The sequence below is a fragment of the Mytilus californianus genome, unplaced genomic scaffold, assembly GCF_021869535.1.
Source record: "Mytilus californianus isolate M0D057914Y unplaced genomic scaffold, xbMytCali1.0.p SCAF_4, whole genome shotgun sequence".
Taxonomy (NCBI): domain Eukaryota; kingdom Metazoa; phylum Mollusca; class Bivalvia; order Mytilida; family Mytilidae; genus Mytilus; species Mytilus californianus.
The window spans coordinates 57,216,859-57,231,111 of record NW_026262690.1 but is presented as its reverse complement, the minus strand read 5'-3'; the positions used below and the strand labels follow the sequence as shown (position 1 = coordinate 57,231,111).

General features: G+C 31.5%; 1 protein-coding gene across 1 annotated transcript in view; it reads left to right on the top strand.

Moving 5' to 3' along the window:
* Nucleotides 1-14,253, top strand: part of LOC127698449 (rap guanine nucleotide exchange factor 4-like) — a 126,523-nt gene that overhangs the window by 91,590 nt on the left and 20,680 nt on the right. Inside the window, exons 11-16 of the mRNA XM_052201902.1 lie at nucleotides 3,448-3,593; nucleotides 5,627-5,703; nucleotides 8,002-8,069; nucleotides 11,610-11,688; nucleotides 13,228-13,340; nucleotides 13,752-13,840. Coding sequence (XP_052057862.1) covers nucleotides 3,448-3,593; nucleotides 5,627-5,703; nucleotides 8,002-8,069; nucleotides 11,610-11,688; nucleotides 13,228-13,340; nucleotides 13,752-13,840 — 572 coding nt within the window. The remainder of the gene's footprint in view (nucleotides 1-3,447; nucleotides 3,594-5,626; nucleotides 5,704-8,001; nucleotides 8,070-11,609; nucleotides 11,689-13,227; nucleotides 13,341-13,751; nucleotides 13,841-14,253) is intronic.

Here is a 14,253-nt window from a genome sequence, read left to right as displayed (position 1 = left end):
ACAAGTAAACAACACATTGGCTCATAACATGAATGTAAGGTGGAGATATCATAGTTGTTTTGTTTCCCCTAAACTGGTATACCGGTAAATTATCACATAACTGCATTATACAGTATCTAAAAGAAATAATTCAAAGAATGTCATAATAACCTTAGACCTACTACTTACTTCATGATAGACTTAACATGTGGACTCTTGTTAAAGATTATAGCTTGAATTCCAGATTTTTTTAGTTATTTTGTCCCCTCTTCTGTAAATAACCCTTAAAACCATGTGATTTTGTCTGTTGAGAACAAAGCCAGGTTCATTTTTATACGACCGCAAAAATTAAAATTTTTTTGGTCGTATATTGGTATCACGTTGTCGTCGTCAGCGTCGTCCAAAGACAGATGGTTTCTGGATAATAACTTTAGTATAAGTAAATAGAAATTAATAAAATTTTAACACAGGGTTTATAATCACTAAAGGAAGGTTGGGATTCAATTAGGGGCCAAAAAAGGGGCCCAAATAAGCATTTTGTAGTTTCCAGACAATAACTTGCGTTAAAGTGTATGAATCTCTCTGAAATTATACCACAAGTTTCCATACTTCAAAGGGATCGTATACAGCTGCGCTCAGCGAAGCAATTTATTACACTATATTTAAATATTGTCATCCTGAAATGGCAGTCATCCATCCTATTAGCATACCCATCTCCAAAGTTAAATTTGTCTGTAACACCATTCTGTTGCATTTTTTCAGCAACTTCTGACAAGTGAAAGCTTTTTTGAAATATGGTACATTGTACTATGTTTCATCTGGTAATACCATACTGTATGAGATGTTTTCAATCCCTTTGATGTTCTTCTTCCTATTTGCTGAACTCTGATATCTTTAAAATGTCATGCACATATATGAAATGTTTGCTACATTTCTATAGATATAGAAACTACAAGTCATAGCTTCTGGATATTTGACATCAAGCTTCAACTTGTCTTGCCATACAGTGTTACATGTTTTCAGTTTGTCTTTAATTTTCTACTTCCTGTTTGCCAAATACATATATCTGTATTGACCAGAAGTGGGTAAAATCTAACTATACATGTTGCTGAATTTATTTTGCTCATATTTGTTATGATATTACACATGATTTGTTATCAGATTATTTATAAGAGTTATGGCTTATTTAATTTTTGCTAATATAGCGTGTTATCTTTTTTATCTGGTGATGTAGTTTGTTCAAAATTGGTATAATGGCTTGTTTAACAAAAATGTTATAGATTTTTATTATGATAACATATACCATGAAGTTCTACAAGATTTTTCAAAGAATCATTAATTGACTTTTTATCTTGCTTAATGTGTCATACAGTTAGTTGACTTATGTCAGAGGATTTATCCTTTATTCATGTTATTCAGTATATGTTTAAGTTACATACTCTCTTATTTATTGCTGTGCTTCAACACAAAGTTACTGTGAGGCTTTCAACAAATTTAGCAAAAGCTAACGTCTGACTGCAAGTTAAAGTTGATCCCTATAGCAAAGATTTGAATGTAATCCTATATGTTGAACACCCTCTATATATATGCATTTAAGGCCACATATGTGGGGTAATACATTTGTAGCAACAAATTACAGACTATATAACAAGCATATTAGATCTTTCTAATCTTCAGCCAACCTTCATATTATGTAATAATTTCTTATTTCAGTCAATGTTCAGCAAATTGTACAAACTACAAGTTTATTAAAATGATAAAGTAGATTCTTTTAACTCTAATTAGTTGAAGGCAACATATTTTTAATTACATTGAAGGCCACATATTTTTGATTACATTGAAGGCCACATATGTTGGGTAATAGCAACAAATTATAGAGTATGATAGACACATATTAGATCTTTATAATCTTCAGTCAACCTTCATATCATGTATTTCAGTCAATGATCAGTAAATCGTACAAACTACAAGTTTATTAGAATATGTAATTTCTTTTCTTTTAATTTCAATGAAGGCCATACTGATAAATTTTTCTTACTTTGTAACTTGACATCTTGATTTGATTTTCTCTCGATTTTTTTCTGCAAGTTGTGAGAATTTAATTGTAATTGATCTCTTGACCTATTTGGTTTTTCTTTTGCTCTGTTTAGATTTATACCATCTAAGTGAATTATTTGCACTATTCAGAATAAAAAAGATTTAATAATGATAATCCAGTCTTTTATTAATTCAATGTTTTAATGTTCATATATACTGGAAATGAATTTTATGTAGGAATATGTGTATATAATGTACAGTAAAACTTGCTATAAAGGTCACCTCTAGTAAGCGAAAACCTGTCTAGTCAAGGTACCTTCTTCTTCTCCCACTGTAGTAATAACTAAAATTTCAAAGGTCACTACTCTAAGATCAGTTTTCTCTGGTCCCAAGGGTGACCTCAGGTTTGACTGTAGCTATCAAGAAATTTACTTTGTGACTGAACTTCAGTTTTGTATAGCATCAAAACATTGTCACCAATAAATAGTGTATGATTGTACAGAGGAGATTATAGAACTACAGTGATATAAGACCTAATAACTCCCAATCAAATATTTATCTTTAATATAGCATTCATTACCAGTCAGATAACATAGTAATGGGTGTTTATTTACTTCAGATAACTAATATCATTACAAACGTGTTCCATAGATTGGCCTATTTGAGCATTTAAGTGTTTTGTCAAGGATTGTGTGATTTCGGATCAATTCCTCCAATAGATCTTGCTAAGAGTTTCCTTCTTGTACATTATTTATAGTCAACAGTGGGTTTCAGATGGAGTTAAGATTAGCAATCACAAAATGTCTGCTGCAAACTGTCGTCAGCATTAATTTTGTAATTGTCTTTAAGATCTGTCCTGTTACTATGGATGTCTGAAGGGTTTGTCATCAAAGAATTATGTGTATTCTGGTTGAAAGTGTAGTGATGAACTTAGATAAAGTTAAATGAAGATCCTTTTTTTCTTGTAATGTAAAATGGCATTTGGTATCTGTCATCGTTGTCATTAAAATTTAACAAAAGTAATGTTTTAGGGAAATAAGATCTAAAGAAAATAAGTACCAAAGTTGAATTTAAAGAGAGAAAAACAGCAAAAACATAGGAAATAAAATGTGTACAATGTATTTTCAAATCTACTGTCAGTTTGAAAATTACACCATTATTATCATTTTTTAGGTCTCAACTATAGTTTCATTTTTATATTTATTTTATCTTTCATCTGTTCATAAATCTCATCTTCATTTCTCTTTTGTCTTTCATTTTTCTTCACCATGTTTGCTCCCCTTCTAGTTGAATGCTAGTTTTTGTCACGAATTTGGTCCATTTGGATTTTCCAGCATGTCTTTGAAACCTAGTTAGTTTCTTAGTTATCCATTTATCAGTACTATCATTAAAATTTATCAGTACTATCATTATTATTCTTGCCTTTTTCAGTCCCCATGATAGAACCTGTGAAGATTTGGAGATCATCTATGAAGAACTACTGCACATCAAAGCACTATCACATTTATCTACAATGGTCAAGAAAGAACTAGCCAGTGTTCTCATCTTTGAATCTCATGAAAAAGCTGGCACTGTGTGTAAGTTTGATAGTAAGAAGGTGTTTTACACAACATCCACCAGAGTCCAAATGATGTACATATAAACAACTTTAGGTCTCTGTATGGCTTTCAACAATAAGCAAAAATCCCATAGAATAGTCCGCTATAAAAGGCCCCTACATGATAAATTTGGGAAGAAATTCAAAAAGGAAAACCAACTGCTTTATTTATGAAAAAATAACAAATATGGCTGACAACAACCAAAAACAACCACTGAATGACAGGCTCAGGACTTGGGACAGGCATATACAGAATTTTGCGGGGTTAAACATGTTTTTGAGTACTCAATTCTTCCCCTAACCAGGGACAGTGGTGAGTATATCAAAAAAGTATCTATAAAGTTTTTTCCCAAATAAAGGTTTGAAATCAAATCATAAAAGTAACTTCAAATAATGGAACAGATACATGACTAAACATTGTAAACCACAAGTTTTTCATTCAAAACTCATTTATTTGTTTTCTCACTCAACTTTATAATATGACTTATATTACTGTTTTGGTTTTCTTTTGTATACCTGTTTTAGTAATATAGAAATCTAGTAACCATAAACTTTTGTTAAAATGTTACAATGATGATCATAAAAGTAATATTTGATACAATTCTAATCTTTTGTAATATTTATTAATACCATAATTTAAAAGTAGAATGAATTTAACTATTATTATTCATTTTTCTGGAGTTATTAAAACTTAGATAGCTTCTTTTAAGGTTTTTTTTAATTAAATTTATATAGGCACACTAGAACTCAAAATATGATGTCTTAGTTTAGATTGTATATATTGTATATACTTTACTTTATTGAATATTTATTACCAGTTTATTTAATGCTAATTTAAGGATTCTTTGTACAAGGTGGTATTATTGAGAAAGTGTGATATACATTATTGGAATTGCTTTTAAAATTAAATTTGAAGATTGAAACCTGTACAATATAAGTGTGATATTTGAAAATGAATATTTGTTTTCTGCCTTTGATACAGTAAGGTATACTTTGTGACACAAAATTAAATTGGACCTCAGAATACATACAATTATCGTCAAAATTTAAAATTGCTTCTGTGAAATATATTTTAAATAATTGGTAAATTCTCTGTAGGTAACTTCTTTATTTAACATTTTAAAAAGATTATATGTGTGTTCAGGTTTTTTTCAATATGGAAGGAAGTTAACATGGAGAAAGATTAAAGAATAACATAGACTTATAGGTCATGCAGTCCAGGTTATTTGGGGTTGGCATGATGTAGGTTTCTTTTAATGAATTAATGTGGTGGTCTTCAACATGATATTCAAAAATTTTCTTTTCAATTAAGTCAATTAAGATAGGAGTCGAACACACCTGTGTGGGTTCCAACTTACGTCATTGTTAATGACTACTGATATAGTAGATGATTTACTTAGACCACTAGGCCATGGAGGCCCCCTCTTACATTAGACTTCTGATCTTTATGAATTAATGGATAGTTCTTACAATAGGCTATTGATATTTGGTATACAATTATGGATAAAAGGATAGTTCTTACAAAAGACTATTGATTATGATGTTTGGTATACAATTATGAATAAATTGATAGTTCTTACAATAGGCTATTGGTATTTGGTATACAATTATGGATAAAAGGATAGTTCTTACAAAAGACTATTGATTATGATATTTGGTATACAATTATGAATAAATGGATAGTTCTTACAATAGGCTATTGATATTTGGTATACAATTATGGATAAAAGGATAGTTCTTACAAAAGACTATTGATTATGATATTTGGTATACAATTATGAATAAATGGATAGTTCTTACAATAGGCTATTGGTATTTGGTATACAATTATGAATAAATGGATAGTTCTTACAATAGGCTATTGATATTTGGTATACAATTATGGTGAAAATGATAGTTCTTACAACAGGCTATTCAAGGAATGGGGCATATCTCTGTATTAATCATTTTTGAAAACATTTGTTTTTTTCAGAATTTCAGTCAAATTAAATAAAATTATTTTTATTTTTCCAGTATTTAATCAAGGAGATGAGGGAAAGTCATGGTATATTATACTTAAAGGATCAGTAAATGTTGTTATATATGGAAAGGTAAGGAACACATGTTGAGGGGAAGTCATGGTTTATTATACTTAAAGGATCAGTAAATGTTGTTATATATGGAAAAGTAAGGAACACATGTTGAGGGGAAGTCATGGTATATTATACTTAAAGGATCAGTAAATGATGTTATATATGGAAAAGTAAAGACCACATGATGATCTAAAAATATTTAACCAATGGTCAATGGCATGGATGGCCCAGAAACTTCAAAAAATATGTATACAACTTTTGTGTTCATTAGTTATTTTAGGACTAGTTAAGAGATTGTTCATTAGTCACATTCCAAAATTATTTGTTTCATGATAAATGTCCTATTGAAATTCAAGTGCCATAGATATGTGTGCAGGTTTCATAACATTACTGCCATCTAAATGACTTGATTATTTTGTCCTTGGATTGCTGTATCGTTGATGTTTACCCCACATCTACTTTTATTCATATATAATGGTGATCAAATTAAAGTCTTTTCTTTACCTTGAATGTTGTATTATAGCCTCATATATTGAGAACTCTAAGAACTTATACACAAGTTATGATGTTGGGAATAGTCAATGTGACATGTGGGGAATAGTCAATGTGACATGTGGGGAATAGTCAATGCGACATGTGGGAAATAGTCAATGTAACATGTGGGGAATAGTCAATGTGACATGTGGTCAAAGTCAATGGGACATGTGGGGAATAGTCAATGCAAATATGTGGGGAATAGTCAATGCGACATGTGGGATATAGTGCATGCAACATATGGGGTATAGCCAATGTGACATGTGGGGAATAGTCAATGCAACATGTTGGGAATAGTCAATGCGACATGTGGGGAATAGTCCATGCAGCATGTGGGGAATAGACAATGTGATGTGGGGAATAGTCAATGCAACATGTGGGGAATAGTCAATGCAACATATGGAGAATAGTCAATGTGACATGTGGGGATTAGTCAATGCAACACATGGGGAATAGTCAAAGGGACATGTGGAAAATAGTCAATGCAACATGTTGGGAATAGTCAATGCGACATGTGGGGAATAGTCCATGCAGCATGTGGGGAATAGACAATGTGATGTGGGGAATAGTCAATGCAACATGTGGGAAATAGTCAATGCAACATATGGAGAATAGTCAATGTGACATGTGGGGATTAGTCAATGCAACACATGGGGAATAGTCAAAGGGACATGTGGAAAATAGTCAATGCAATTTGTGGGGAACAGTCAATCCAACACAGTTGGAGAATAGTCATTGGGACATGTGGGGAATAGTCAATGCGATGTGTGAGGAACAGTCAATCCAACACAGTTGGGGAAAGTCAATGTGACATGTGGGGAATAGTCAATGGGACATAGTCGGAAGAGTCAATGCAATATGTGAAGAATAGTCAATGTGTTTTACTAGCTATATTTGATAATGTGTTTGTTTTTAATAAATATGTTATATTGGTAGACATTCAGTACTTTTATCTTTATCATGATCATAAAAACTTACTTATTTGTATTAATTTTTAGAATGTGTCTGTTAGACTCAGATAGATATATAGTCATATTAAGTCAATATTTGATATCTCATTAAGATAAAAGTTGTATGAAAGCAAGGATATTTAGATATATGTATAGTAATATCTTTTTATGAGGGATTTTTGGGAGGGGGATTAAACTACATATGTTTTACTATATTAAAGTTAATGGGATGCTTGATCACTGACATTTTCCCTAAGCTATGCTATCTTTTATTCATGTCTGATAATGATCAAGACAATCTATGACTGGAATTTCTGAATACCAAGGGAGATTTGACAGCTTATTATGATTGCATTAAAAAAAACAATGAAGAAATTGATATTAAAACCAGGATTTCACTGGTGCCCCTGGCCAAACAATCAACCAGAGAGGACCGATTGTCCAGACAAAACAAGTCATTAACATAAAAACCAGGTCAAGTAAACTTTGGGTTTTTTAAAACAGCCATTCTTGTATTGCAGGTATACATTTTCCTACACTTCTTTGACTTTGAAAAATAGAAATTTTGAACTTTGAAATAAAACTTTATATATTGTAAAATCTACTGCCTCCTTGATGCACAATATAAATGTGTGATTAGTTAATCAATGAAAACAAGAACATACAGATAACAGTTTTTGCTTATTTTACTCAGTTTTTAAAGCAGAGAAATAGGACTAAATGTGACAGTTAAGATTGGGTTTACAATGAATATAAATGCCTGTCACATAAAAGTCATATTTCTTTATACATTTTAAGTTGTGATAAAAAAGGGTATATTTTACATTTTCAGGGTGTGGTATGCACATTACATGAAGGAGATGATTTTGGGAAATTGGCATTACTGAATGATGCACCAAGGTATTTCTATATTTGTATTGATAAAAGACAGGTTATTCATGCCTTTTAATTTTCTCTTTAAGGGTAATCCGAAAGTGCTTTCATACCTTTTGATCAAGGCTTTTTCAATTATCAGTTATCGTGACTAATTTTTAGTTGTGTCTGCTAGCTTTTATTGCTATTGTTGGCTTTCATATGTACCTTTCTTTGGATAACAATTACTGTACTCAGTATGCATTGCATCTTGACATTGTTGAAATCAGTTCCATCATTGATTGTTACTTAAGTGAACCAGTTCTTAACTACATTTGGGTCAATTAGTCTGTTTGTTATGATGAATGGGTTAAGTAATTGGACTCACTCTAAGGACACAATTAATGTTTCTGTCTTTTAAAGTACACCTTTTATTTGAATATTTTAGTTTTGATTAAATTGATTGATATAACGGCGAATGCACTAAATATAGACTAGGTTTATATACATCTATTTGAAATATCACTTTTTTGAGAATTAAAAAAAAACTTTAAACGTTCTCCCTGAGAAATAAGTAAAATAAGTCTTTTTTTGTATTCCTGTATTTGTTTTCTGATTTGGTATAAAGATGATAAAAAATCAATGAAAATACACGTTTAACAAAAGTGGTCTAAGCATTTTTTTCACGGCTACATTCTTAAGCATAAGTAAGAAAGAAAACTGTTTTTATATGTATAATGAATATACATACACAAAAAAAGCACTGACAATGACATGGAAGGCATAAACAATGCATAAACTTGCTCATTGTTGAAGACCGTCCAGTGACTTATAGCTGTTAACTACTAAGTCATTTGGTCTCTGGTGGAGAGTTGTCTCATTAGCAATTATACCACATCTTCTTATTTTTATACTTATAAATACATTTCAAGCACTCTGCAAATTAAATTTACTAAAAAATAAATTGACATTCTTGTTTATCAATAATAATAACTTGATAGAATAGAATGCTTTAAAGTGTTGATTCTAATTGTGTTGACATTTGTCTCCTAATGATATTGATAATGATATTGTTACATATAGTGATGATTGTATATTATAACTGTAAATAATTAATTAGATATCTACCGGTATATGTATATTTATTCCCAAATGTATTATGAAGAGATATAAAAAAAAAAACAATTTGAAAGAAGATAAAATTTTCTGAGCGACTAGACAAAAGAAATTCCTTCTCAAGACCAGTATTTTTTGCAAATAACCCTCCAGAACTTGATATATCTGTTTAGTTACACTGAAATTTTACTTTGATTATTTATTTCACAATATAGCCATTAGCAGAAAATGGCCCCCTTTGATAAAACACACAAATGATCAAGCATCTATGTTAAAGGTAAAACAGGCATAAACCTTTTGGCAAATTAAGTTAAAAAAAGTTAAAAATAAAGATATATAATTATGCGATATATAATTATGCATATACCCAAATGTATTGTGAAGAGATATAAAAAAATAAGTTTAAAGAAGTTAAAGCTTCTGGAGTGACTAGACGAAGGAAATTCCTTCTCGAAATATGAAAGAAATTCATCTATTATTACTTTGCTTATTCAAAAGATGTTGTCCTTTCACAATACCAATTGCTAAATTTTACACAACTGCAGTTTGAATTCACCTCTTCAAACTGGTAAAAAGGTAAAGCATTTTAGATCAAGTAAAACAATTGTGCTTTTATTGTTGCACTATATTTTTTAGTTCAAAAAGAACAAAAATGTTTAAAAAATATGTGAACCTCTATTTCATATTATTTTGTTAAGCTTGATAATCATATTGATATTTATTAATAATGTTTTAAAAAGAACTTCTATTATTAATTCAGACATGCTAGGTTGTGTCATATAATTTTGACATTTTGAAAAAAAGCAATCAATATTTTAAGATTTAAACTTTTGAAATATTTGTTTTTTTTGGTAAAAATACTTTTAATCTGTTAACAAATCATTGATGATATCATTCCTTTGCTGAACCTTGTGAATAGATTAACACTTTATTATGCTATTTTTACACAGACCAATTTATGTTACTAGGCTGTGTATATCACTCATGATTTTGAAATAAGAATCATCATAAAAGTTTTAAAAAATCTTAAAATACTCATGTCATGAAAACTGCTTTTATAGTTAGTTTTCCATTGACTTAATTTGAGTCATTTCTTATGCTGTCATGTTAAGGGGCACAATATGCACAAATGATTTCTTATGCTGTCATGTTAAGGGGCACAATATGCACAAATGATTTCTTATGCTGTCATGTTAAGGGGCACAATATGCACAAATGATTTCTTATGCTGTCATGTTAAGGGGCACAATATGCACAAATGATTTCTTTGCTGTCATGTTAAGGGGCACAATATGCACAAATGATTTCTTATGCTGTCATGTTAAGGGGCACAATATGCACAAATGATTTCTTATGCTGTCATGTTAAGGGGCACAATATGCACAAATGATTTCTTTGCTGTCATGTTAAGGGGCACAATATGCACAAATGATTTCTTATGCTGTCATATGCATGTTAAGGGGCACAATATGCACAAATGATTTCTTATGCTGTCATGTTAAGGGGCACAATATGCACAAATGATTTCTTTGCTGTCATGTTAAGGGGCACAATATGCACAAATGATTTCTTATGCTGTCATGTTAAGGGGCACAATATGCACAAATGATTTCTTTGCTGTCATGTTAAGGGGCACAATATGCACAAATGATTTCTTATGCTGTCATGTTAAGGGGCACAATATGCACAAATGATTTCTTATGCTGTTATGTTAAGGAGCACAATGTGCACAAATGATTTCTTTGCTGTCATGTTAAGGGGCACAATATGCACAAATGATTTCTTATGCTGTCATGTTAAGGGGCACAATATGCACAAATGATTTCTTATGCTGTCATGTTAAGGGGCACAATATGCACAAATGATTTCTTTGCTGTCATGTTAAGGGGCACATTATGTACAAATGATTTCTTATGCTGTCATGTTAAGGAGCACAATATGCACAAATGATTTCTTTGCTGTCATGTTAAGGGGCACAATATGCACAAATGATTTCTTATGCTGTCATGTTAAGGGGCACAATATGCACAAATGATTTCTTATGCTGTCATGTTAAGTGGCACAATATGCACAAATGATTTCTTATGCTGTTATGTTAAGGGGCACAATATGCACAAATGCCGTCATAGATCTACCAAATTCAACTTGTTATACTGATTGCTAGACTTTAGAAAATAATTGTTGTTCTCTGAACAATTTTCATTTGTTTGAGCCTACTTTAATACTTCACTACCATCTAGCAGGGATCTTTTATCAGATTGGCTGGTATCACATGTGAAAATTGGTAAGTCAAATAATAAAATCAACCTGTTTCCCTTTAACATAGATGCAAAGGGAAATAACTCCAACTTAGAAGCAATCTATCTATACCACTTCATCAGAATACTGTTTTATTTTAGGGGACATTGAAACTGACGTGCTAGATTATGTTACTGTTATTACAATTGCTTGATTTATCCTTTTTATTTACAGAGCAGCTACCATAGTCCTGAGAGAAGACAACTGTCATTTTTTACGTGTAGATAAAGATGACTTCAACAGAATATTAAGGGTAAGTAATAATATCATAAAGATAAAATGAAAAGAACTATTAGGTATAAGCTAGACTATGAGGAGGGGGGCAAAACAAAATCAGTCATTCTCTTCTTGTAACAAATTGGTATATTGAACAGATATATCATGTTATGGAGGGGTATTTGCGAAAAGTACCAGTCAAGGGACGGTGAAATTTTCCCAAGCCGCTAGGCGAGGGAAATTTGGTCCCAAGACTGGTATTTTTCGCAAATACCCCTCCATAACATGATATATCTGTTTAATTACACCGAATAGATTTTGAACAGATATATCATGTTAAGGAGGGGTATTTGCGAAAAATACCAGTCAAGAGAATGTTAAATTTCGCGAGCCGTAAGGCGAGGGAAATTCATTCTCAAGACTGGTATTTTTCGCAAATACCCCTCAAGAACATGCTATATCTGTTTAATTACACCGAATGTTAACGTTCAAAAACACATTGATGATTGTGACGTTACAAGCGTCCAGTCGGATAGAGTATTTTTTGGCAAATACCATGGCAGAGAGGGTAAAAAAGGCATATCCTTTTTGCATATACCCTGGCGGCGTTAAAAAAATGATCGATATTCATTTGATAACAGTAAATTGGTGAAAAATTCACTGGCTATCAACAAATCAAAACCCAGGATTCTTACATAAGGTGTAATTATGATTGAAACTGTCTGTACATGTGAAGCCAGAAGAGAAATCCTATAGTACCGCGGGAATTACACATATACTTATAAATACGCGTTTGTGCGGTCTTTTTGTAACGTCATGGTATCTATATGTGTAAACGTCATTGTTATTCCATCGTTAAATCATTCATTATATAGACATTTTTTTTCCCCTCTTTATATGTATATTTCTGACAGATTTTCGGTTTAACTCAATCAATAGTGCTTAACCATGTTGTAGGGATAAAGTGAGAAAGGTTCCAAAAAATTTTTGGCGGGAACTGGCTCGCGAGGGTAATAAAGGAATATCCAAAATGGCAAATACCACGGCAGAGAGGGGAATTTGAGGCAAATTCACCGGCAGTGGTGAAAAACAGGCAAATTCGTTTGAAATGAGGAAAGAATGTTAGAATATGCGAAAAATACACTGGCTAACAACCAATCAAAATCCGGCATTCTTATATAAGGTGTAATTACATTGGAAATAAGTCATACCACAAACGAATGATGCCAATAAACCCAACTAACAGTGCTTCACTGGCTCAGTAAATGAAGGGATTATAGATCTATTTCAAGGGAGCAGCAGATATCCCAAAACTTATGCTGCTGTTTTCATCTTAAATGGGACCACAGTCAAATATTAAAGCTGAAAATGTTAAAACCATGATATTAGATAGTATATATTGCTAGCCTTCTTGTTCCATCTGATGTGATTACCTGATTTTCAAAAGCAATTTGAATTATTTGCTTTGAAATTTTATCTGGTTGACATTCATCCAAAAGGTTTGGTTTATAGTAGATTGTGTAATCTGGAGAGAACTGCTCCAAGAAATACAAGTTTTAATCATTGATATTTTTAGGATGTAGAAGCCAATACTGTAAGATTAAAAGAACATGGACAAGATGTACTGGTACTGGAGAAAATACCCACCAACACACCTAATCCTGATGGAACAATTCAGTCACACTTCAAGTAAGTCAGTCAAGAAAATACCCACCAACACACCTAATCCTGATGGAACAATTCAGTCACACTTCAAGTAAGTCAGTCAAGAAAATACCCACCAACACACCTAATCCTGATGGAACAATTCAGTCACACTTCAAGTAAGTCAGTCAAGAAAATACCCACCAACACACCTAATCCTGATGGAACAATTCAGTCACACTTCAAGTAAGTCAGTCAAGTAGTTTTTATTTCGTTACTTTCTATTTAAGTAAATAATAAGGATGGGAGGGGTAGAATCTAAAATGTTAGGTATATATTCATCATTGTATTAAGAAATATATCCTTAATTGTGAAAAATTCAAAAGTCATGATAAACTGAACAGGCATATTGTTTGATTATCTTTTAAAATTTGTTTTTATGTATATGTTGTATAGGTATTCTGTCATGGCTGGTACAGCAGAGAAGATGTTAGAATATTTACTGGAGACCAGACTGGCAGAAAATAAAAATGAAGATCCATCAGGTATGTGTTACAAGAGGGGGAAGATTGTTCGGAAAAGTAAAATGAAATATTTGTAATAGTTATTGCTGAAGATAATCTTATATTATAATGATCTCTACTGACAAAGTAAAGGTGATGAACCATAGCTTTCCTTAATAGTTTTCCATGCTTATTTATAACGGGAAGAACTAAAACCCAGATTTTTTGTAACAGACTTTGACATATAGTATTGATCAGATACTTTTGAAAAAATAATTCTGCTGTTATTGGTTTTATGGAATGATGCCATTTTGACAAAGAGATTTTCAAGAAATTCTTACACATTTGGGTTTTATTTAGCATAATTAATATTTGACAGGTTTATGACCTTTGACTTAGAAATTCTGTTCCAAAGAACAGACCAAAAAGTTATGCAGTAATGGTAGATGTATAAT